The sequence below is a fragment of the Sycon ciliatum genome, chromosome 5 (genome assembly GCF_964019385.1).
Source record: "Sycon ciliatum chromosome 5, ocSycCili1.1, whole genome shotgun sequence".
Taxonomy (NCBI): Eukaryota; Metazoa; Porifera; class Calcarea; order Leucosolenida; family Sycettidae; genus Sycon; species Sycon ciliatum.
The window spans coordinates 21,392,972-21,416,591 of record NC_088647.1 but is presented as its reverse complement, the minus strand read 5'-3'; the positions used below and the strand labels follow the sequence as shown (position 1 = coordinate 21,416,591).

At 48.6% G+C, this 23,620-nt stretch overlaps 4 protein-coding genes across 8 annotated transcripts in view; 2 read left to right on the top strand and 2 right to left on the bottom strand.

Moving 5' to 3' along the window:
• Positions 1-376: 376 nt before the first annotated feature.
• On the bottom strand, positions 377-12,107 carry LOC135818020 (uncharacterized). The gene is made up of 10 exons (XM_065331345.1): positions 11,849-12,107; positions 9,290-9,382; positions 7,878-8,107; positions 7,170-7,318; positions 5,731-5,920; positions 4,636-4,734; positions 4,198-4,372; positions 1,811-1,854; positions 1,302-1,405; positions 377-878 (listed from the first exon to the last, which is right to left on the bottom strand). The coding sequence occupies exons 1-10, from the start codon at positions 11,967-11,969 to the stop codon at positions 731-733; spliced, it is 1,353 nt and encodes a 450-aa protein (XP_065187417.1). The 5' UTR covers positions 11,970-12,107; the 3' UTR covers positions 377-730.
• A 389-nt stretch (positions 12,108-12,496) lies between these two features.
• On the top strand, positions 12,497-13,464 carry LOC135818019 (adenylate kinase 2, mitochondrial-like). Its single transcript, XM_065331344.1, has one exon. It carries the CDS (start codon positions 12,630-12,632, stop codon positions 13,329-13,331), a length of 702 nt encoding a protein of 233 aa, XP_065187416.1. The 5' UTR covers positions 12,497-12,629; the 3' UTR covers positions 13,332-13,464.
• A 2,542-nt stretch (positions 13,465-16,006) lies between these two features.
• On the bottom strand, positions 16,007-20,245 carry LOC135818018 (ciliary microtubule inner protein 2C-like). Its single transcript, XM_065331343.1, has 4 exons — positions 19,798-20,245; positions 18,885-19,155; positions 17,535-17,731; positions 16,007-16,764 (listed from the first exon to the last, which is right to left on the bottom strand). Exons 1-4 carry the CDS (start codon positions 19,866-19,868, stop codon positions 16,581-16,583), a joined length of 723 nt encoding a protein of 240 aa, XP_065187415.1. The 5' UTR covers positions 19,869-20,245; the 3' UTR covers positions 16,007-16,580.
• A 450-nt stretch (positions 20,246-20,695) lies between these two features.
• Positions 20,696-23,620, top strand: part of LOC135818012 (glycogen debranching enzyme-like) — a 117,531-nt gene continuing 114,606 nt past the window's right edge. The window contains exon 1 of one of the 5 annotated variants that reach the window (XM_065331334.1): positions 20,696-21,099. In XM_065331334.1, the coding sequence (XP_065187406.1) occupies positions 21,030-21,099 (70 nt within the window). In that variant the 5' untranslated portion in view covers positions 20,696-21,029. The remainder of the gene's footprint in view (positions 21,100-23,620) is intronic. The other 4 variants (XM_065331333.1, XM_065331332.1, XM_065331336.1 and 1 more) reach the window with 4 other exon arrangements.

The window sequence follows — 23,620 nt, the reverse complement described above, 5'->3', positions numbered from 1 at the left end:
ATCTGTAAAGGCGGAGTAGACATAGACATACACATACACGTATGTTGTTGGTTGACAGCATGTTACCAGGCGGAGGACCTCTGTGTTCGGAAACAGTGACATTACTACAACCTTGTACATGTACAATCACACTGTTTCCGAACACAGTGGTCATCCGCCTGGTAACATGCTGCCAACCAACATGACATGTTTTCGACCAAAACAAGGTTTATCTAATAACGTGCAAGAATGTACAGGAACCATTCGGACCAGCCGGGCGCAGAAGAGCGTACCACGAAGACCAGCTTCACGCCTGCACTGCGGATGCCGTCGGCGAAAGAGACAGACTAGCACGCTCCAGCACTGTAGGAGAGCGTCACATAATCCACCCGGGTGCTCACGCGCGTAAACGACATTAAATTCAAGAAGTGAAAAAAATAAAAAAATAAACTCATATCTCCCGCGGTGATGCACAGATTTGGTTTGTGAGTTTTTACACAGTAGCTCTAGCATGATAATGTGCTTGCCATGTCTCACAGAGAGCTGGCCAATATGAGTAATACATGCACACTGGGCGGGTGATGTGCAGTGTACATGTCCTGCCTAGCGCACAGCACCGTGCAATGGATGGTGCTGCGGCAATGGGACGCTGTTACGGCAGTGAATCGCCCGAGGCACTACCGTGTGGCGGCGCAAAGGTACACCGCCGGCGTATGTCTTGTCCACCAACGGGACGGGGATCTCGACTACCTTATAGCTTTGCCTTGGTGGTATGAGTATCCGGTGGTGTCCAGCCACATAACAGGTCAGCGACGAGAGGAAGACGATCTTGACCAAAGATGACAGGTCCGCCGTTCACCTGGAAGGAAGGTGCTCCACAGATACCTGCCTCGATGCCCCTGCAGTGGACAGATGAGAGAATGGATACACGTAGATGAAACATGGGTACGTCACATAATCGAGATCGAGGGGGGGGGGGGGAGATAGAGAGAGAGAGAGAGAGAGAGAGAGAGTGTGTGTGTGTGTGTGTGTGTGTGTGTGTGTGTGTGCCGGCTTCAGGCTTCAGCCGCCACAACTGTGGGAGAGGCGGGTGCAGGCCTGTTGATCGTGGCCACTTTTCAACATGAGTGCGAGTATGGGAGACGTTTCCATTGGCTCCGCGACATTCGGCGACATGTCTGCAGGGCGTCATGACTGCACGCTCTCCTCTCCTCCCCCGCATCGGGGCGGCATAGCCAGTTACTGGCAGCTGTACACAAGGTCAAGGTCAAGGTGTGTGTGCATGTGCGTGCATGCATGTGCTCACAGACCAGGGTACATACCTGGCAGTTGATTGCTTTAGCATGTCCTTGATGGCTGGATCTTCGGCCTTCGCCATGAGCGATTGTGCATCATAGCCAGCCTCGGTCAGAACTTGACTGAGCTCCTGAATTGGCCAAAGATACACGGATAGCAAACAGACAAGCATGTAAAGGTCATTCGAGCAGCACATGTCCAATTCGGACAACACACGCGAACAGAAATAGGTGTCGTGACCAATAGCACCCTTTCCCATCTACCACATGAGCAGATGCTAGTAGCAACACTGCTTCAAATGGCAGCCATTCACTGGATGAATAGGTCACAATGGTGTTAGCCGTGTTAACTCCGCTGTCCAAAGTCACGCTGCGCACAGTCATGCTGCGCATCGTCATCCTGCGCACAGTTTCTACACAAACACTGTCACATGACAATGCTGGCTGGCACAAAGGGACACAGCTCAATGTGCATAGTGAATACTCAGGCGCCGTACATGGAGTCCATCACTCCCTGGACGATTAGCAATACGTACCTCCTTGTTTCCGATATTGATATCCTTCTGCCATGCAGCAGAGACTATGGACAGAGAACGCAAAAATAGCACAAAGAAAAAGAAGAGAAAAGTTCATACGGTAAGTTTGAGGGAGTTAAAAACGGGAAACGTCTGAAGAAAAATTGACTGTCACCACCAGGACTCGAACAAGTGACCCTTGCTTATGGCCAGCAAAGCTCTATACCACTAAGCTATGGTGTAGTTGTCATCCCAGCAGCGAGTGTTCAACATTTTTTTCAGACTTCAAAACTCATGCAAAAAAAGCGAAGAAAAAAAAGCGATAAAAGCCGTCATAATATTTACGGCAAACATTGGGCGCAAAGATACTGCATGCGCCTGAAAAAGTGTCCAGTAGAGGTTACCGTGGCCAAAGTACTGGAGTCTGGGAACTGCCCACCATGTACACAACCACTGAAATGAGTCGCTATAGTATAACAGATGCACATGCACAAACTGATGCACACACACACACACACACACACACACATCACACATACTGTAAAACACGATATTTTCGGTGTAACTTTAATTTCGGTGATTTCGGTAGTGAAAACCAGCACCTAAATTTAGATTACACCTAAAAGGCACCAGAGTATGCACTGTATGTGAAGGGAAATGCTGATCACCTAATTCTACATTACACCTGAAACCTGGCAGGTCCCTGGCACCAAAATTTTAACACACCTAAAATTACATGTTTTACAGTATACACACACATCACACATACACACACACATACACATACATACACACATCACACATACACACACACATACACATACATACACACATCACACATACACACACATATACACACATACACACACACATCACACATACACACACACATACACACACATCACACATACATACACACATCACACATACACACACACACTTGTACTGTACTGTACTTGTTGCACACTGCCAAAACTGGTCACGTGGGTCTCCCCGGGAGAGGGGAGAGAGACTCAAAGGGAATCTTGGAAAGATGACTCAATTGGCTATTGAACCGCCCAATGGCCGACACCCCCTGAAATCCCCAAAACTCTGGATGGACTTGAAAATGATCTCACTTACGGGCTCACCACACCTCAGTAAGTGGGTGAGGACAAGGTGCAGAAAAAGGATTGAGGGCATCAGGGTACCCGTCCAGGGATCCAACCGCAGTTACCCCTGTCCCCAGTGAAGGTAATACTTGCTACTAGTGTGGGTAGCTAAATCAGAGTGAATCTGATATAAGCTTCACTAGCACCATTGATTACACAAGAGTTACTCTAGCCAGAAGCAGTCCATGGTTAACAGGTATGTATACTTCAAATAGAATGTATACGAACCCTGAAACCAACAAAGGTGGCAGATACAACAATACACCTTCAAGCAGCCGAGCCCGTTGGCAACAGACCCAACACAATCAGGCATAAGTGTACCCACCAACCGAACTACACACACACACACACACACACACACACACACACACACACACACACACACACACACACACACACACACCTCAGACCTCAAACATGCCCATCGCGGAAGTGATGATAGCGAACAGCTATGTTAGACATAGCAAACTCACACACACACACACACACACACACACACACACACACACACACACACACACACACACACACACACACACACACACACATATATTAGCTGATCACACATCGTGTGTGTGCATAGATTGGCAATGTGTGCGTGTGTATATATACTCAATCTGCGGACAGAACTGTTTCGTCCTTTGTGGACTCGTCAGCGCAGCACAGAGGAAATGAGGCCGAACCTGATAGCAATGGAAATAAAAATTTCCAATCAGGCCCGAACGTACCTTGCCAGAGTGCTCAAACTGACAAGTCAGTGAGCTCTGCATAACGCAAACAGCAAAGGCACTACCCCACGCAAGAGTGCTCAACTGCTACAAGAGCAGGAGCGAAATACTCAATCTGCGGACAGAACTGTTTCGTCCTTTGTGGACTCGTCAGCGCAGCACAGAGGAAATGAGGCCGAACCTGATAGCAATGGAAATAAAAATTTCCAATCAGGCCCGAACGTACCTTGCCAGAGTGCTCAAACTGACAAGTCAGTGAGCTCTGCATAACGCAAACAGCAAAGGCACTACCCCACATATATATACATACACACACACACACACACACACACACACACACACACACACACACACACACACACACACACACACACACACACACACACACACACGACTAGTACTTACAAGTGCACAAGTACCGTAGTAGCACTCTGCATAAACATGGCCTAAAAAGATGACACCCTCTAGAAACCATCTTCATCTGACACACTGAAAAAAAAGTCATAAACACGCTGCACAAGACACTCACACAAGGCCGTGCGGAGCTTCTCGTCCGGCTGTGCAAAGTAAACACGGAGTGGGAGTATGGTTCTCAGCGGGAAGTTGCTTGGATAGATTAGCTTCATGCCATGATAGGCCACCCAGTCTTGCAGGTCTTGGCTTGCGTACGCTGCCTTGGCTGAGCTGAGCGCCGTCATCGGAACCTGTACAGAAATATGCGAGCAAAAAGTGTGAGCACAAATGTGAGCACAGCCAATAGCATATCAGCTTTGATGCACACGTACATATGCGAAAAATCACTCCAGAAAACCAAGGTGTCTCTGTCTGACTCTCTGGAACTTGCAGGATCATGTGATCAGCAGAGGACACATCATCCCCCCCCCCCCCCCTGTCTCTCTCTCTCTCTCTATCTCTAACTCTACTCATATCCCTCCTTCCCGCATGCTGGCTGTGAAAGTCAACATACCAACGGTGTTCCAATAGCCTTGAAGACAGCACCAAGGAGGACGGGCACCCACTCAATACGGATCTTCAGCGGTCGTAGGGACTCGACAAGTGATGATATCTGAAGAGAAAGGGAAGAAATGGAAATTGGTTAACATGAATATCAAGCAAAGAGCAACCTTAGGATAACCATTTCACGCAGCAATTATGATTAAATTCACTGGCCCGAGCACCCTAACACGACATGGTGTAGTATATCACAAATCCGTTGATCCCCGAGCTGCAGAGAGTGCTCAATGTCATAGATAGAGCTTAGAACATGACAGACTCAAGGCCGATTCACAATACAACTGTTTGCGATGCGACAGGCGATTTGCGATAGTTGCGGCAAGAAAATGCCTGTCGCGTACAGTCGCAAGGTACCTGTCGCAGAAGTTGAAGAAAGTTCAGCTTTTGTGACATGCGACGCGCGACGTACACAAATGGAGTACAATTTCTACTTTGGGTGCACGTGCAGTGCAAGTGCATAGTACTACTAGAGCATATAGTGACGTCGCAAACACCAAAAAGATTGTGAACCGTGTGTCGTTATTGCAGCTCGTCGCAGGTGTCGCAAGTTGCATGTCGTGTCGCAAAAAGGTGTATCGTGAAACGGCCTTCAGCGGAGGACATTCAGGTTGGTTGAAAATTCCTCCGAGTTTCATGCTGTGAGGCACTCATCAGACAACCGATCAAGCATCAGTTGTCTGGTGATAGCCTCGCGGCATGAAACTCAGATTTACGACCAACCTGAACTGTAATGACTTTCGCAGTCATCTAAAACACACAACAACACTCAACTTCGTCCTGTTTTCAGCTAACTAATTCCTAGAATAAAACCTATGGATAAAGTAGCATGAGTTGCCATCAGCATACAGTGTGAATGCCGCAAGGTCGTACGGTGCACGTGCGTAGTATGCATGATGTCACCAGTCAGACATAAATGGCAATGGGGTAGATAATGCATAGACAAAGGTCAAACACTATAACACAAATATGGACCCAGATCCACTACATGAACGTCCTCCGCTGAGTCTGCTATGACGTAGTATATCCATATTCCTGCAGCGAAACTCACCTGTGAGACACCGAGGAAGGTATAGGGACTAGAGAAATCAAAGTAGACTGTTAATTTTTGCTCGGGCCGCTCTGCCGCATCGAAGGGAACAGTTGCCAACCGGAGAGGCTCTGCACGCTCTCCAACCAGCGCCGACAGGACCAGTGCAAATCTATCCACTCCCCAGAACAGGCGTTCGTTCACCCAGAACCTAGTGGGCACCAGAAGGAACGTAGAAATACAAACAGAAACAGGGTTTCGGAGCTGCCGCACGGGGCGCGTGCAACAACGACGTAGCAACGCAAAGCACCGCTATGGAGCGGCCGTAGTTGGTGTGTGCGTGTGGTAGTGATGGTTAGGAGTAGCACATCGATGCATAATTGCATGGGTTTGGTTACTTAACAAGTAGTAACACAGTCGCCAATATTAGTGGATGCATAGTTACAGTATTTTCCAGAGTATAAACCGCACTTTAAAAAAACCGAGAAGGACAAGATGTTACGAGTTATGACTAACTGTCCACCAACGTAGCATTTTGTCCTTCTCCTTTTGTTACCATAATTAAATTGGCCCATCATCCGAGTTCAACTTCAAAAAAAAACCCACTCGTAATCCCCCCCCCCCCCCCCCCCCCTCAAAATCACCACGGCTTATAGTACGATGGACAAATGAATGGTGATATACAGGGTGGATGTCTGTATTTCGTGAAAACATCTGGGCGCGGCTTATACTCCGGTACTAGTGCGGCTTACACTATGGAAAATACGGTAAAAATCACCGTATACCAAAAGGCAAGTGTTGTACCTGCGCCTGCACGTGTTATCTCTTCGTCGTAGCTGCTGCTGTATTTGTGTCTCTGTGTGTACATGTGGCTGCACGTGTTGTCTCTTCGTCGTAGCTGCTGCTGTATTTGTGTCTCTGTGCTGCTGACCCGTACATGCTGCTGCGCTGCTTTGTTGCTGACCCGTACATGCTGCTGCGCTGCTTTGTTGTTGACACGTGCACCTTTTTGTGCTGAGTACACCACCTTTTGTGCTGACGAGGGCACCAATTTCTGATATCATGTTTTCCTTTTGCCATGTCGTCGTCAGTTGTCAGAGTGAGTTGTCAGACGTTCGTTGTTAGAGTCAGTTGTCAGAGTGAGTTGTCAGACGTTCGTTGTCAGAGTCAGTTGTCCGACGGTCGTCGTGAGTTGTCAGACGTTCGTTGTCAGAGTCAGTTGTCCGACGTTCGTCGTCAGTTGTCAGTCGTTCGTTTTCAGAGTCAGACGTCTGTTGACAGTCGTCAGTCATTCCTTGTCAGTGTTAGTTCTCCATTATGAGTTCCCCAGGCGCCTGCTGAAATGAAGTAGAAGAAAAGCTCTCTAACAATTTGTACTGGCTCTCTGTTGTGTGGCGTGGCGAGGAGCGTAGAGGCAGTTCGTCCACGATTTCAAACCCGTGACGACACAAGTAACTTACGATGGCACGCCGAATGCGCCACGGTCAACTGCTTCTTTCGTGTTGGCCTCCAGCTGCTGCTTGGCCTCACTGCCGAGCGGGGAGGACGAGTCAAGGACTTGCTGCACATCGACTGACCAGCCGACTTGCTTGACGGCGTCCGACAGCACCTGGGTAAAGGCAACATGGAGCGGGAGCACGAGAGAGAAAGACAGAGCTCAGGGATACCGTACTTCTGACAGTATGTGAAGAAGGTAGTATACTACGGAGACTCCCTTGATTTAGGCGAAGGCCATAAATACATGTACAAACTACTAATACAGATACGACTCAAAATATGTGTGGGCCATTGCGACAATCACACCAGGTTAGATGCACTCAAAGTTCTCAAATCTACTAAGTTCTTCTCCTCTCTAAGAGCTGAGCCAGATAGAATACTTCAAATACGAGCAACGCACCGTAGCAGAGTGTTATCGACAGCAAGAGTAGAGTGTTTAAAGCAGAACAGCATGTCACAATATGTGTGAAAAGCAACCGAATAGAATGATTGTCAGTTGAAATTTAAAAAAAAGAAGCACCTTATACAAGATCATCAGCCGGAAAGAGGCATTTTGCAGAACAGGCAAGGAACAGACAGGCATGCGGGCGAGCAGACAGGAACAGCAGACAACAAACCACGCTCAGAAAAGCACACAGATTAATACAACACAGATCAAGCAAGGCACGCACCTTCTGGTCCGTCAGGTCCTTGTCGTCCACCCAGTATGCTCGATACAGTGCATCTGATAGGCGACGACGGACACTGTTGTCGAGTGCCGCCGAGGACAGTGGGCCAGTGGTCTCGGCACTCTGTGAGGTTGGCGAGACGGCTAGAAGGCGCATGGCATTAAGCGTGCGCTGTGGGTTCAGAGTTGGATAACGGAAAGGAATCTTGAACCGGTGGAGCTGCATTTGCAAGTCTGCCAAATATGGATATAACAGTCATATCACACATGTATGAGTGAGTGAGTGGGAGAGAGTATGTGTGTGTGTGTGTGTGCGTGTGTGTGTGTGTATATATGTGCCTGTGTGTGTGTGTGTGCCTGTGTGTGTGTGTGTGTGTGTATGTGTGTGTGTGCCTGTGTGTGTGTATGTGTGTGTGTGTGTGTGTGTGTGTGTGTGTGTGCCTGTGTGTATGTGTGCGTGTGTGTGTGTGCCTGTGTGTATGTGTGTGTGTGTGTATGTGTGCGTGTGTGTGTGCATGTGTGTGCGTGTGTGTGTGTGTGTGTGTGTGTGTGTGTGTGTGTGTGCGTGTGTGTGTGTGTGTGTGCGTGTGTGTATGTGTGTGTGTGTGTGTGTGTGTGTGTGCGTGCACACGTGTGCGTGCAAGCGTGTGCGCTTGTGTGTGTGTGTGTGTGTGTCCCGTCCCGGTACCGCTCTCTTGCCTGGTATGTAAACGGACATTCAAGAGTAAATCTGGACTCGGACGACACAAATGTTCTGCTGATCGCCAGCAAGCCTGTAGCGGAACAGCCGGACGCACGTCAATGCCATGCCTGCCTTCGGTGGTTCCCAAGTGCCGGTGGACTTGCTGTGCACAAGTGCACAACACCCGCCACGGCATCACCGCCCACACCCCAGCGCATACCAATCACCAGCCATCCGTGTTGCAACCAGCACTGCGCTACCTGTGATCGCTGTTTTAAATCTGCTCCTGGCTTTCGGCGACACAATTGCAATCGTGGACGGCGTCGTGGCGGAGCGGCTTTCTAGTGGCAGTGCTGACTTCTCTCGAACTCTCTCTTCTGCTCTCCCCTGTCTCGGGGGCGGTGTGGCCAAGCATTTGGCAGCTGTACACCAGGCCAGGTGTGTGTGTGTGTGTGTGTGTGTGTGTGTGTGTGTGTGTGTGTGTGTGTGTGTGTGTGTGAGTGAGTGAGTGAGTGAGTACGTGAGTCAGAGAAGGGCAAAAAAGAAAAAGAAAAAAGAATAGGGATTCACTGGCCAGAAAAAGCCACTTCAATCAGCTGTGTGCTATAGACCAGGCTAAAATAGTGGCGGCCAATTCATCAGCCTTGCAAGCTGTTGAATGGTATAATCCAAGCACAAACCCAGAGGCTAATACTGGATTGTTCTGAGCACCAGCGGTACTACAGTGTACATACCAGCAGCGAATATGGCCTGCTTGGCTGGCGCCATAACGGTGGACGCCGACTTGTCCTTGCCCTGCGGCGCATCTGTTGCCTCGTACAGTCCGCCTAGGCCAGGGTGCAACATCAGAAAGCCAGAAACAAACCAACATGACTGTCACTAACTCGTCTCTAGCCAATTCACTTTCGCCGCTGCCTGCCTACACTGCAAACAAACTGTTTACATTCGGATTTCGTTCCCTCTTTCGTCCGGACCATGGACAGAATCTGCGGATGGGATCGTTACCGACGACCGGGAGAATGAACATAGCTCTACTCTGCCCTTCATCCCAGAAACAAGCCTCGTACATGTACACTACCGTATTTTCCGGAGTGTAAGCCGCACTGGAGTAAGCTACACCCCTAATTTTTTGCCACGAAATACAGACATCTATCCAGTTTTTGATTTATCACCGTTAATTTGATCATCGGAGAATGCAACACCCCCTTTCTTGGGTGAATGGGAGGTATGCATCGAAGATGGCCGTCACCTTTTTGCGGGGCAAGTTACCCCATTCTTGGCAGGTACAACCCGTTATAGGACATTTATGAGTATGACCTCACAAAGTTCATGACCTTTTATGCAGAGCTGGTATCACAGTGTGTACGGCTGTAGTGGACTTGCCCCACAAAAGCTAATGGCGGGAAATGGATGCATACGTCCCATTTTGACTGTTCAAAGTGCGGCTTATACTCGGAAAATTCCGTAATTCCCTGCCCTCGCCGCCAGCATGTCTCTGTGCAGTACATGTACGCGGTCCACTGACTGGCATTGTGGGGCATCAACCGGCAGGCGGCAGTGCACTGGGAGAGACCAAGTGAGCCACTTCCCGGCCCAGGCCACATTGGGACGGTGCACCGGTCATGTGTGAATGCAGCCAAGTACCGGGGTATATTCTCGTGAGCGTTATATATTTAATACTGCATATATCAGAAGCCATCGTGTCCATTGACTTGGAGACACTTGACTACAGTCTGTATCGGCTATAGCGTACCCTTTTGATTTCCGTGACTTTATCACTATAACCGATGCATCACTATATGCGATACGATCGATTTTTTCTTTTCTTTTTTCGATCGACACATGAAAGGCAAGGAAATACTTCCGGTATGGCGTTTTGACAAATGAGCATGCTGCATAGTCGACAGTGCCCGCATTTCCATAAAAAAATGTTATGTACACGATTGTGCATGTACCGTAAAGTCCGGAGCAAACGCCCACCCCATTTTTGCAAGATCTGCTGGCCTGTACACACTGACCCCATGCACTGTCACCCCTACTGTACGAAAGTGCATCTCACACCGTAGCGGGAAGAGCACTTTGCTACGGTAAACTATGTCCACTTTCCTGGTTTCAAAATCTCTTTGTGCACTAGCGCTATAGCCACGAGCTAGCTAGCTCGTAGTGATTTTATAATGATGGTTGTTTTATTTCGCAAATCCGAACGGGTTTTCTTCCGAATAACAAGGTACCGAAGAACAGAGTATTGAAGGAACCAAATACACTTCTGACGGTGTTTCAAGCCATCATTTCGAGATCACACAGCGCCCAAAGGCAAATGTTTTTCTTGGGCACTTCGGAGTTTTCAACAAGTTAGCAGCGACGTTGTAGGTGTAGCTTCTGTTACATACCCTGTTCGACTTGCAACTGCAATATTGGGACCAGTCAAGCCGTTGACTGACGCTTCATCAGAACAATTATTGTTCCTGACAGCGCGACATCGTGGCACTGCACAAATTTATGCGGCATTACTCGTACCACATGGAGAACGAACTACCACATTTATTGAATGAAAGGAAATCTCGACAGAAGTTATTTCTTTGCAGGAAGATAATGACAAACGCTTTTGCACAGCCTCCTGGTAGGACATAGGCAGTTTGTAGGCATTACAGTCGTTCTCGTACGCATTCGACCTTCATGCCAGTTGTTTACAACTATATTGACCTGAAAAAGACGAAAATAGTATGGACCCGCTGGGGTGGGCGTTTGCTGCGAAGTGGGCGTTTGCTCCGGACTTTACGGTATCACTATAAAAATAGGCAACGTGAAGAAAGTAAAAAAATAGGGCCTTTGATATTATTGCTAAATGTATTTTAAAGTTATCACTATAGCCGATAATAATATAGTGTGTTATGCATGTTTTGATTCTTTGTTGCCATCATAATATCCGATATATCATTACATCCGATAATATTGGTTATAGTGATATTTTTACTGGATAAAATGTTTTGCTTTTGATATTTCGTACCAATATCACTGTAGCCGATATATTCTTCTATCCGGTCACTTTATAGCCGATACAGACTGTATATTATTGATGGGTCTGGGATCCGAACTTTTTAACGGATAGAGTTATGGCGAAGTGCACTGCCTACTGAATTTAATTTTTCTTTCTTTTTTTTACAGCTGATTATCATTCTGATAATAATTATTATCATATTGGTGCATGCATGGTACCATGAGTACATGGGGGGTTATGTACTCTTGATGGTACTGAATGGATGTGAATCATAGCTCAAAACAATCGTCCTCACCCAGCAGAACAGGAGTCCATTTCACCTTCGCCCCTGCTCTAGCCGCAACACCTTCCACAAGCCGACTGGCCATGTATGCGAAAGGGCACACCACATCGTAGTAGAAAATTAATTCCTTCATGACTGTTTTTAGCTGAAACGTCTACGTTGTTTTATGCTCAATTATGTAAAGACTACACTACACTACAGTCAGTACAGACTTCATGATTTTAGCTACTGCATGCATCATGGCCCGACATTGCCATTGGTCTTTCTCTACGTGCAGTGTCCGTGTGTGGATCATTATTTTGAGGGTGGGCAACAAGGCAGATGCTTGATTATGACACTGACAGGACCTACTGTGCGCATGCAGTCCATCCAAAACCAGCATATTACTAGCAGAAGCCGAGTAGCAAGGCCAAGTATGCAAGGAGTGTCGAACATGACAACAAAACAGACTCGAGTCGTAGTATTACAGTCAGTCGTGAGTCGGTCTCGTAGATATCTACAGCTGTTCCCTGGTTACTGTAGATCTACCTCTCAGCTAGCTGAGGAGAGCGCGCTTGATCGAGGATCGATCGAGGATGCATGACCTTGCAGCTTGTCGTCCTGGCGACGAGAAATGGCAGAGGTGAGCACGAGGCCAACTGCACGCGAAATGGGACCTTTTTTTGTACGAATATCGGATCGGAGTTGATCGAGCAAGCTCGCTCGATCGAGAGATCTCTGGCATAGATCCTGCTTGTTGAGAGGGGCCAAACCTTTTGAAGTTTTGAAGACTTGTTGCTTCTAAATTTGAGCCATGGCACCTGCTGGTAATTCAACAACCAAAAGGAAGGGCATCAATGCCATCCTAATGGGGCCACCTGGTGCGGGCAAAGGCACTCAGGCCCCTCGTCTTGCGGAGAAATTCTGTGCTTGCCACCTGGCAACTGGCGACATGCTCAGGGCTGTTGCCTCCGAATCGACAGAGCTGGGGAAGCGAGTGAAGGCCACCATGGACGCCGGAAAGCTGGTCAGTGATGGTCTGATGATTGAAATGATCCAGAGTTCCCTGGACAAGCCCGAGTGCAAGGATGGCTACATTCTGGATGGATTCCCGAGAACAGTGCCGCAGGCTGAGGCACTAGAAGAGATGACCACCCGCCTGCAGCGGCCCCTGGACACCGTAGTGGAGATGAGCATTGACGACAAGCTGCTAGTAGAACGTATCACCGGTCGCCTTATCCACAAGCCAAGTGGCCGCAGCTACCATGTGAAATTCAACCCACCCAAGGTGGAGATGACTGATGACGTCACCGGTGAGGCGCTGATCAAGCGCAGCGACGACAATGCCGAGACTCTGAAGAAGCGGCTAGGCGCATACCATCAGATGACAAAGCCTCTGGTCAACTTCTACCGGGAACGGAACCTGCACACGGTGGTCAATGCCGCCAGGAAGCCCCAAGAAGTCTCGGAAACCCTCAACGCCATCTTTAGAATGGCCCTGCAGCGACGGCAATGAGCGCAAGTTACCAATAGAAGTTACCAACCAATAGACGTTACCAATAGACCTATTTAACCCTTTAAGAGCCACAGGAAATTTTCACAATTCTTCATTTTTCGTGTTCCTTGGATCATAACTTCAGTTCTACTCACTCAGGTTGTGTTTGGTTGGTACGATCTAGAACAGGATCAAACAACTGGTGCACATGGAGCAGGCTCATGCCAACCAACCGGTACACCAGAAACAGAGCACGTTTTGTGAAAAGTGTGCCAAACTTGGTTGCATTCTTCAAATGGTGTACGGGGCACCATGGTCACTTTGTACGGTACAGCGAGTGCATGCCAAGTCCAACCCGAAAGCGTATGCGAGTGATCATTTGGGACCAAAATCAATGTTCCTGCCAGGTTTCACTGTGAAAAGTGAAACTGCTCGGTCTTCTCCGGCCTCGAGGCCGGAGCAAGCAGAACATGTTCTGGCCGACCTAGAACAGGTGCAGTCCCAACCGAGCGTGCTGTTCTGCTGAATCCTGTTCTAGGTTATACCAACCAAACTCGCCTCAATCGGGGCTTCCTGGAAAGGTCTCCGCGAGAGAAAATGAATGAGGTCGATCATGATAACCAGCACACTGTAACTGTTATATCCAGCGTTAGAGAGCAGCGACGGTACAAAAAATGCCCCCAAATGCGTCCTGCTCCAGCTATTTCGTTTTAGTCGATCACAGAGTTCCGATTTTTTCGCTGTGTACTCTTGAGAATATCACAAGTGACACCCATGCGCATTCGAGTAAATAAGCGGTATAAAAATTCTCGATACTCAAGTCGCACTGCGCGCTTTTGAAATTGCCGCGTGATTTATCTCGAGAATCGTTGCTTGCAGCGCTTCGCAGATTGTTTCTCCCGACAGTTTGGAGTTTTCTCTTCGACCTGGATATTTTGATCGTTGAATTTGAGCGAGATTTGACTGAGTCAGGATCTGGATTGAAATTTCAAGTATGGGGTGGCTCTTAAAGGGTTAACTCTGTTCAACTCCAATACGAAACGTTCTCTCTCATTAAACACAGCATCACACACCGTCACTATATTGTTTAGAATGATCCTGGCCCAGTCGGATGACGAAGCCCATACGAAACCCAATGGTGCGCTGATTGCTTGCCGAGCAGTGTGTCGTGCAGCCTGCCCTGTATCGATCTTTGTACCACAATTAGCCCATTGCGCATTGCCAAACATGGAAGGTATGAGTAATGCATGTGAGTACGCTGGGATCAGCAATGCACTGTTCAACACCCCGGGCGAGTCTGAGACGACCATGCCCAGGTGGCTGTGTGGGGTGTTCAGGGTACAAATCATGTCATTGCGCAATGAGCTTATAAATCTAGAGGCTATGTTATTCACGTCACATCTGTTTTAGCACAGGATTTATTGCGACGAAAATCTGTCTTAGCCGTGAAGCTGATGTGACATTGTTGTACTGTGCTTGAAATTTGGTTACTTATTAAAGATGACGCTGGGCCATCGAGGGTGCTGGCTTATGTAGTCTGTCCCCACAGAATAACGCGTACAAGATCCTATAATGCGGGCGAAAACAGGCCATTATGTGGCAAATATGCGGGATTATGCGGGTTAATGCGGTCATTATGCACGAGTACGAGTTATCTGTCACTGGTACAACTTTAGCGTGCAGTCTCATGCAAGAATACAACTTTGTCGTACATTCTCATGAACCCATACGACTTTGTAGTACATTTTCAACAGCATGCACTATTTTCTGGTACATTCTCATGAATAACGCGGGATTTATGCGAAAACTCACGAAAACGCGGATGATAACCAATAACGCGGAAAATTCCGCGTCCGCGGAATCGCGGTATCCTGTGGGGACAGTGTAGTGCTGAATTACCATGGGACAACTGCAATGGTAACGCATGGGGAAAGTGCCGCCTGTGTGCACTGTAACACTGAACCTTCCGAAACAAAATTTCGGCCAAAGATGACCGGGTCGATAATACTAGCCGAAAATAAATATGCGCCGAATATTTGTTGTAAAATAGCAATGAAAAATATCAATTGTGCACTCATAACCATGTATAAAACAACTAAAATGAAACAATTCCAGAACGTTTTCTCGTGACTATCATCAGTGGAACATCGTCACATACCGGTAGTAAGAATCACTAAAACAACCAGTTATATAGCTAGGAGTGCACGATTGATATTTTTCTTTGCTATTTTACGACTTGTCTCCTCGTCGGTTATTTGAATATTTCTTGACTTACAGTATTCGCATGTGCAGGGAAACTTCAGCTACTGGTTTATATAGTACGGTGTTCTCTTGCGTCACGTTATTATGTTCTTCACTGCACATGTACTTCTTTGTACTCTTGGACGCTACCCATTCAGGGCTGTACCGACATGGTCTCTTTCTCGCCGGGACAGCATGTGTGTGTATGTTGGGTGGGGTGTGTGTTGAGAGTCGAGATAATGTCTCAATTATACTGGGATTGAAAGTGCTGCTAGTCACAGCCAAGTCATGTCACCACTGACTTGTGGATCCAGTTTTTCCACAGATCTACCTTTTCATTCCCAGAACATGCCCGAACTGAACGAGAAAGAGTTTGTAGTGACTTCGGCGCCTTACGCTTATGTGAGACCCATAACGGGTTAATTTGGGCATTGTGCAGCACACAGAGCCCAGACTGAGTTGCATGATCAGTTTATCACACAGTACATGTATTCTGAAAATCATTATAATCATCATGGCATGAATTATTTGTCTTCTAATCAATGATAATCTGTATCTCAATTCACTGCAAACGAAACGAAAAATGCTATCGAGAGAAATTGGTGCAATGCACTGTCATCGTTGTTCACACGGGTGTGTGCATGCGTAGTGACTAGGGTAACCATGGTAACGCTACATGTCTACAGCATGCACGTCTCGGAGCATTGTAATCGTGAGAAGATATCAGCGGCCACGTGGCAATAGTATAGTCCTGCTCAATGAAATCCAGTCGCGTCGCTCAAGTTTGCGCCTTGCACCATTTCGCAGCCCAGTGTTCGCAGGTCTAGGGCTGCGCAACGCCTGGCGCATACTTGAGAGTGACTCGACTGGATTTCATTGAGCAGCACTGTAGTACATGCATTATACTTCAGTAGTTGTTCCTAGATCATAGGCAAAAGTCTAAGAAAGAATGCCTTTCCCGACTTTGTGCGCGAGTTTGTCACAAGGAACTGTGCGTGCGTGCCTGTGGTAGCAATGCGTTCTCCGGCATTATATCTCGTAGCCGACGCGATTCTCGAACACCCTGTCGCGCATGCGGCGGTCGCGCTTCGTTGACATAGGCCGCGCATCTGCGTCCGGCAGTCTTCCGGACTTGGGCCGAGCCGATCCTGGCGTCCGTCCGCTGTGACTGCGGTTGCTATACTGGAGAGCCCGGTGACTAGGGAGATCCCCGCTGTACATGTATATAGTGCAAGCAGATAAATGAGAAAACATAACTCACTTTATGTAACTTGTCAGCCTAATCGCGAATATTTTATAGAAACGTAGCTGAACATTCACATGAGATCTGGCTTTAGTCAGCCAGAAAATATGCAATTTCGCCCATGCAATCATACTCTGAGTCCTGCAGCGGCGATCAGCATTACAAGAACAGCTAGGCCATGTCGCAGCCTGGCCTGGAGCTTGAGCAGAGCAACTAAACTGTAAGTAGGAGTACACGTACACATTTGCAGCCTTGGTCCTAGTATACCTCCCCTACATGTCAGGCCCGGCGAAACCGGTCCGGTTGGTCTGGCCACGGCGGCCGGACCAGCGCTTTGGCCACCAACGTGTGTTTACTGCTGAGGAGGTCATGTGTATACCCTCGGCTCCATATCATGCACAAACTGTATGAAAGGCTAGGGTATAGCCGGACCAATCGAAAACTGCTTCCGCCGGTCCTGCATATTCCTAGGTACCCTGAGCATTCACCACGTCTGATGATAGGTTCAACCGCCACGAAACTCAGAGTTACTGCAAAAGGTTTCCCGCCACTGTGAACATGATTGTGTAAGTACAGTGCTGCTCAATGAAAATCCAGTCATGTGACGGTCACAGTATGCGCCGGACGTGGTACAGCCCTAGACCTGCGAACACCGGGCTGAGAAATGGTGCAAGGCGCAGACGTGAGTAACGCGACTGGATTTCATTGAGCAGCACTGTATGACATGTGCATGTACTTACTCTTGCATGGCAATGGGGATATCGGTGGGACCGAGGCGCCCGTCCGTACTTTGGCTGGAGAAGAGCGCGTGCGACGGGGCTTTCCACTGCCGCGCCGCCTCTTCCGTCGCTATCTGATTCAGCGGCGTTGGGACGTGGAACACAGGCCGGCAGGAGTTGGATCGATCCCGGTACCATTCCCGGTGTTCCTGGCATTTCTGCAGGCACAGGGTAAACACGAAATCTCACGGTTCGCGTCAAACTCGGCTAAAGGCCGAGTTTTCTGCATCCGTAGGAACGCCACCACCCTTCAAGGATCGAGGCGCAGATGCAGCACCTAAAGCGGGGGGAGGTGAGTAGATCAGCTCACCAGCAAGGGGTCAAAGACCGAAAATCAGGGTAAGCAAGAAGGATAATAATACTGTTGTGGACATGGATATCCGGTCGGAGGTTAAACGGCCCCAGTCGTCAGTACGCACACCATCAACATGATTGTGCACTGCATGCAACGTTCTGTACGCACTGAGGGTGCCGGTCCCGGTAATTCGGCCGGATTTCCATGTCCACGACAGTACATCAGGACCAGGGGAAGCAGTTTCTGATGGGTCTGGTCATACCATAGTCTTTCATACTGTGTGTATGATTGCATATAGCTTCCCTCCTCAGAAGTAAACACACGTTGATGGCCACAGAGTTGGTCCAGCCATGGCCTGACCAACCGGACCGCTCCGCCGAGTCTGTACATTCATTGTACAATGATGTACACGCAACGTATGTAAAAAAATGACATGCTCCCAATCAACATCGGAAGCAGGATTGAATATAAAGTTATAAACCGTATGTGGGTGGGGATTATCTTCTTGGCACCCTGGAGCACACAACGTGCATGTTAACAGATGTTCAGGGCATTCCACTGATTGGTTGGTCCGAGGTGGCAGCAATGCATCATTCCCCAATCCAATGGACAGGAAAACTATGCATGCGGTCACATTTCGATGTTGAAAAAGGTGCTGAAGGCCCCATAGGATACATACGTTGTCACTTAGAAGTCTATGTTGTGGACCCCTCAGACTATTGTAAAGGCCTCCAGACACGCTCTTCAACCCGCCGCACTACATCATGTATGCAGAAGATACATATTCTGACAGCCCTATGTGTGAAGTTTCGGATTGTCAAAAGCATTACCTACCAGATTATAGCTCTGTAACCGAAGTCAAGACCTTTGTTATATTCAAGCCATCTGATACGACCCAGTACATGTACATTGAAACAAGGCCTTGTGTAAGCTGTGGTTGTTTTCGTGTGTGGGTCCTTGTCAAGATGGCTTACTAATTACATGTATGCGGTACATGCCCAGAGACTAAAACTCACTCTGTCAAACTCCAGCATGTCCGCCTGCCGCTGTCCAGAGATAGTGAGATCGTACGCGTTGACGCGCGGCATCCAGCGTGCACGCGACCGGTCGCGCGTGCTGGCTATGTGCGACGGCTCGTTGTAGACCGCCGGGAACGGCGCCAGCCGATGGTCGCCACCGCGCCATGCGGACAGGTGCCGCTGCCGATAGTCGTGGAAGAATGCCGCTGTTCCCGTGCCGAATGTCTCCCCGTACTGGTACCTTGCACCCGGACAGTAGCCACCATAGCTGTAAAGTGTAAGCAGATACATGTACGTGACCAAGCAAGTGAAACTCAGTCATAGCGCGGAAAGCAGGGAGTCGTACAAAGTTACAACCCCCCCTGGCGGAAAGCATGGGCAGCAATGTTACAATACATGATACACAGTGCGTCTGATGCCACTGTTCTGGTACGCTACAACTGCAAATAATTGCCATACTAGCATATTACAGGCTGATCAGCGAGTCCACGTTACAGTACCTAGGGTACCCTGTAAAAAGGCCGAAGGCCGGTGAGGATTGCCCTATTAAAATTTTTGATAATAACAATATCTTGACTAGTTTGAGGGAAAGACACAAACGGGTATGTATGCCAGGTGCCACTATCATGCATTCCCGGCTTTTTCCCGTGCACAGGTCAGTAGCACCCGGTCCGTCTGGTCCGGCCATGCAGCATGAAATGGGGTGGGTCAACCTCTTTCGAATTGCTGGACCCCATTTCGAAAGAGGTTGACCCACCCATTTCGTGAAGGGGGGGGGGGGGGGGGATCGTCGCTAATGTCCATCTGAATTTCTGGGCATGCAGGTAGCTGGATCTACCCAGACCTCTTGAAATCCCTGTGCCACAGCCTGGTAGATCCACATGTATCCCGCGTGCAGACCCGGACTCACCCTGGCATACGCTGTGGCGCGCTGAACGTGTGCTCGTTGGTGGTCTGAAACTCACTGTATCTCGTGGCCATGACACCGCCGACTCGCGTCCCAACTCCGCAGCTGGTGCGATGAGGTCCCGTCCAGCGAAGTAAGGTCCACCAAACTGCAACTTCTGGTGAGGGCCAAGTCGAATGTGACGGTGTCTTTATACCATTGTAGTAATGCAACCTCTGTATTTTTCAGTTCGCAGGAGCGCCGTGATCTCGAGCGCGCGTTGGTAAGCGCAGCGTCGTCGCTGTACGGTCTCCCTAGCTTGCGATCAGAAAGGCCGGTGTAGTGTCTACTGCAACCCGATCGTCACTCTCTGCCTCCCTTCTGCAGGCGCTGCTCTCTCAGTCTCACTCTCAGTCTTCGCGTATCTAAGTTCTTAGTCTGCAATGTTTTTTGTTGTTGATATAGCGGACCTAAGTCCTTTCCCCGTTTCGCAGTCTTGGCGACGAAAGGAGTAGATACTCGATCACGAATGCAGTCACCATGGTCACCTGGCCTGTACTGACACTGGCATGATGTCAGGACAGACAGAGCCAGAGCCAGATCAGAGTAGACCGTCGATCATATCCCGAGTCTTTGTGACATCGTCGATCGTGCAGATGAAGACTGCATGCAGTCTGCATCCGAGTGTTCATGCGCATGGCCCTTATAAAATTATGCTGTCTGGCAACTTTTTGTACAGTTTCGTACAAATATTTTGTAGCTTCCCCTCAGCCTCGATATCGCGATCGCCTCGACCTCCGGCCGCAGCGCTCTTTTTTTGGAGGCCGACCGGGACCATCCTCCCACATACTGCACATAATTGTACTACACCGCCGGTTCACAAGGTGCTGTACCTATAAAAAAGGGCCAGGCCTTTTCGAGCCTGCACTGACTCTACTCTGTACTGTTTCACTGTTTGAACTGCCTTGTCCACACGCGACGGCCCAGCCAAATGTGGATGCTGTCACTGTCAGCTCACAAACTAAACAGTTCGGATAAGTGGCCAGCCTTGTTGTTCACCGCCCCGCAGCGAAAATATTTGGGTGCACTTCAAAGGAAGTGCTGCTGAACAGGGCACGACTCTGGCTTCGCGTTGTATTCTAGCCGGAAGCTGGTGATAAAAGGTGCATGCTTCCGAATGAAGCTTGCTCGGTCTCACAACTAGTATTCCAACACCTCCCAGAGGCCCAGGCCTTCACTGAGCGAGCTGAAAGACCATGGCGACCTTCTCGTTGGAGCTCTGTGTTCAGGGGCATTCCGAGTCCATCCTGTACCGAATTCCAAAAGGTAGGTTGTCTACTCGCTCTTGCAAATTGTCCTGATCCCTTTGGAATGGTCCAGTCATCACCGAAAATCCCTGAAATTTTCAGACTTATTTGAAGGGGTCGCGACACGAAAAATTAATGTGAATATTTTAGACTATGCAGTGGTGTGGAAAGGCCACAACTAACTAGTAACTACAAAACAGAATTCTAACATTTATTTAAAGTTCAAAACAATAAAAATCTTGATGATGACTGGAGCATTGAAAATGGCTTGTTGAATGTGAATTGGCAATGTTCTTGAAGGAACTTGGTGTTTGAATCATCACACACCACTCATGTATTTTTTAAGTAATACCCCACTTCCTGTGCACAATGAGGCAATCCCTACATACGTTTTTCACTTCCCTACTGCATAAACTGAAAATTTCGTTTGGAATTTACTTTTGTCATTTGGCCCGATATCGCGAGTGAATCGCGAACTACAGCCGCGCTCAGTAAAATCAGATGACATGGACAACACTAGCCCTTCGCCAGTGCAGTGCACGACCCAGTGCCTTCAAGTCCGGGGACGGCACAGCGTCCGGCGCTGGTTTATTCACGTGATCGGATTCCATTGAGCAGCTCTGTAGTTCATGGCTAACGGCCATCTCTCTGGTTCCTCTGCTAACATTATACGCTCACATCAATAATGATGAACTTGAGCATTGTACTATGCTTCCTTGTTACATGCAACGAAGCTAAGCTATCAAGATGCGGGCAAAAACTTGGTGCAGGTACATTGACAATATGGATACTGCTCATGGCGGTACAGTGCAACATACTGTGAGGTGCGGTGTTGTCCACGCTGGTACCGCTCTTGGCGGTACAGTGCAGCATACTGTGCGGTGCCGTGTATTCCACACTGGTACGGCTCTTGGCGGTACAGTGCAACATACTGTGCGGTGCCGTGTGTTCCACACTGGTACGGCTCTTGGTGGTACAGTGCAACATACTGTGCGGTGCCGTGTATTCCACACTGGTACGGCTCTTGGTGGTACAGTGCAACATACTGTGCGGTGCCGTGTATTCCACACTGGTACGGCTCTTGGCGGTACAGTGCAACATACTGTGCGGTGCCGTGTGTTCCACACTGGTACGGCTCTTGGTGGTACAGTGCAACATACTGTGCGGTGCCGTGTATTCCACACTGGTACGGCTCTTGGTGGTACAGTGCAACATACTGTGCGGTGCCGTGTATTCCACACTGGTACGGCTCTTGGCGATACCGCGTGGCATACTGTATGGTGCGGTGTATTCCACTCCACGGCGGTATGACCGGGAGCGCCCGTCCGTTGCTGACGTTGATTGCCAGCTTGGTGTAGCGCACCTGCACTGGGTGCGTTCGATTACCGCCATGAATTGATTCAGGAATGGAATATCGTCGTTCGATTTCATGCCATGAGCCCTGGAATCGGTTCGGAATCCATTCACCCTATTCACATGGGGTGATGTGAATCGCCAGGGGCGATTCATGAATGGATTCAACATCGATTCGCGGGCATAGTCGAACGCACTCACTGACTCCCTGCAGCTTTCAGGCAGCTCTGTCCCACCATCCCTGGCCAAGCACTGATGCACTGACTAATGCCGTAATGGTGTCTTGTGTACTGTCAGCGGTGCGCCCGGTTGCTTGTTGCGAACTGTTTACGAAACGGGGGTAGGTACAGTATTCTAGCACCTTGTATGTATGCGTTTGCTTGCATCAGCAGTGTGTTTGGCTAAGCGCATTGGAAAGCTTTGGCACGCTTCTCCAACATAGTTCTATCACATTCCTTGCACTCTAAGTGATACTGTAAACCGCCTAATATTCGCCCCGTAGAAATGTTCGCGTTTTTCGCGATGGCCATCAGATCAGATCGCGAAAATTAGACAGCGCGAATTCAAATTTTCAAGTGCGAGTACAGTCAAACCTCGTTAGGACGAACTTCAAGGGACTGAACACATTTGTTTGTCTTACCGGGAGTTCTTCTTATCCAGATCTGACAAAAAATCGATATGCATATCAGATGGATTGTATTTACGTGAAGGTGCATGCTGTGGTACATGGGAAGCATGTTATTCTTAGCATAAGCCAGAAACAGGTAAGTACAATGACAAAGTGCATTGAATCACGACTGTGTTGAAAGTTCGTACAACGCACTGATTATTTTGTTCAAAACACGATTGAAAACAATTTGCACTGTACAATATGACCTCGACTATTGAAAAAAGAAGAAGAAAAAAGGCAGCCAGCGCACGCGCACGCTCGTGGTCCGAAAGTTCGTACTACCGTAAAGTACCGCCAGAGCGCCCCGTCTCACGAGAGCGCCCCACCTTGATTTTACCAGGGAGTAGTACAATATACTACTCCCTGATTTTACAGTCAAGGGAGGAAAATCGTATCGCAGAATGCTACTAAGTTTGTACGATGTGAGAACCTTCGTGTACTGAGGTCACACTTGGTATGCTTTTATGTGGAGCTCGAAGGTAAGCTGGGTACGGATTGACTGCACAATGTGCAATGT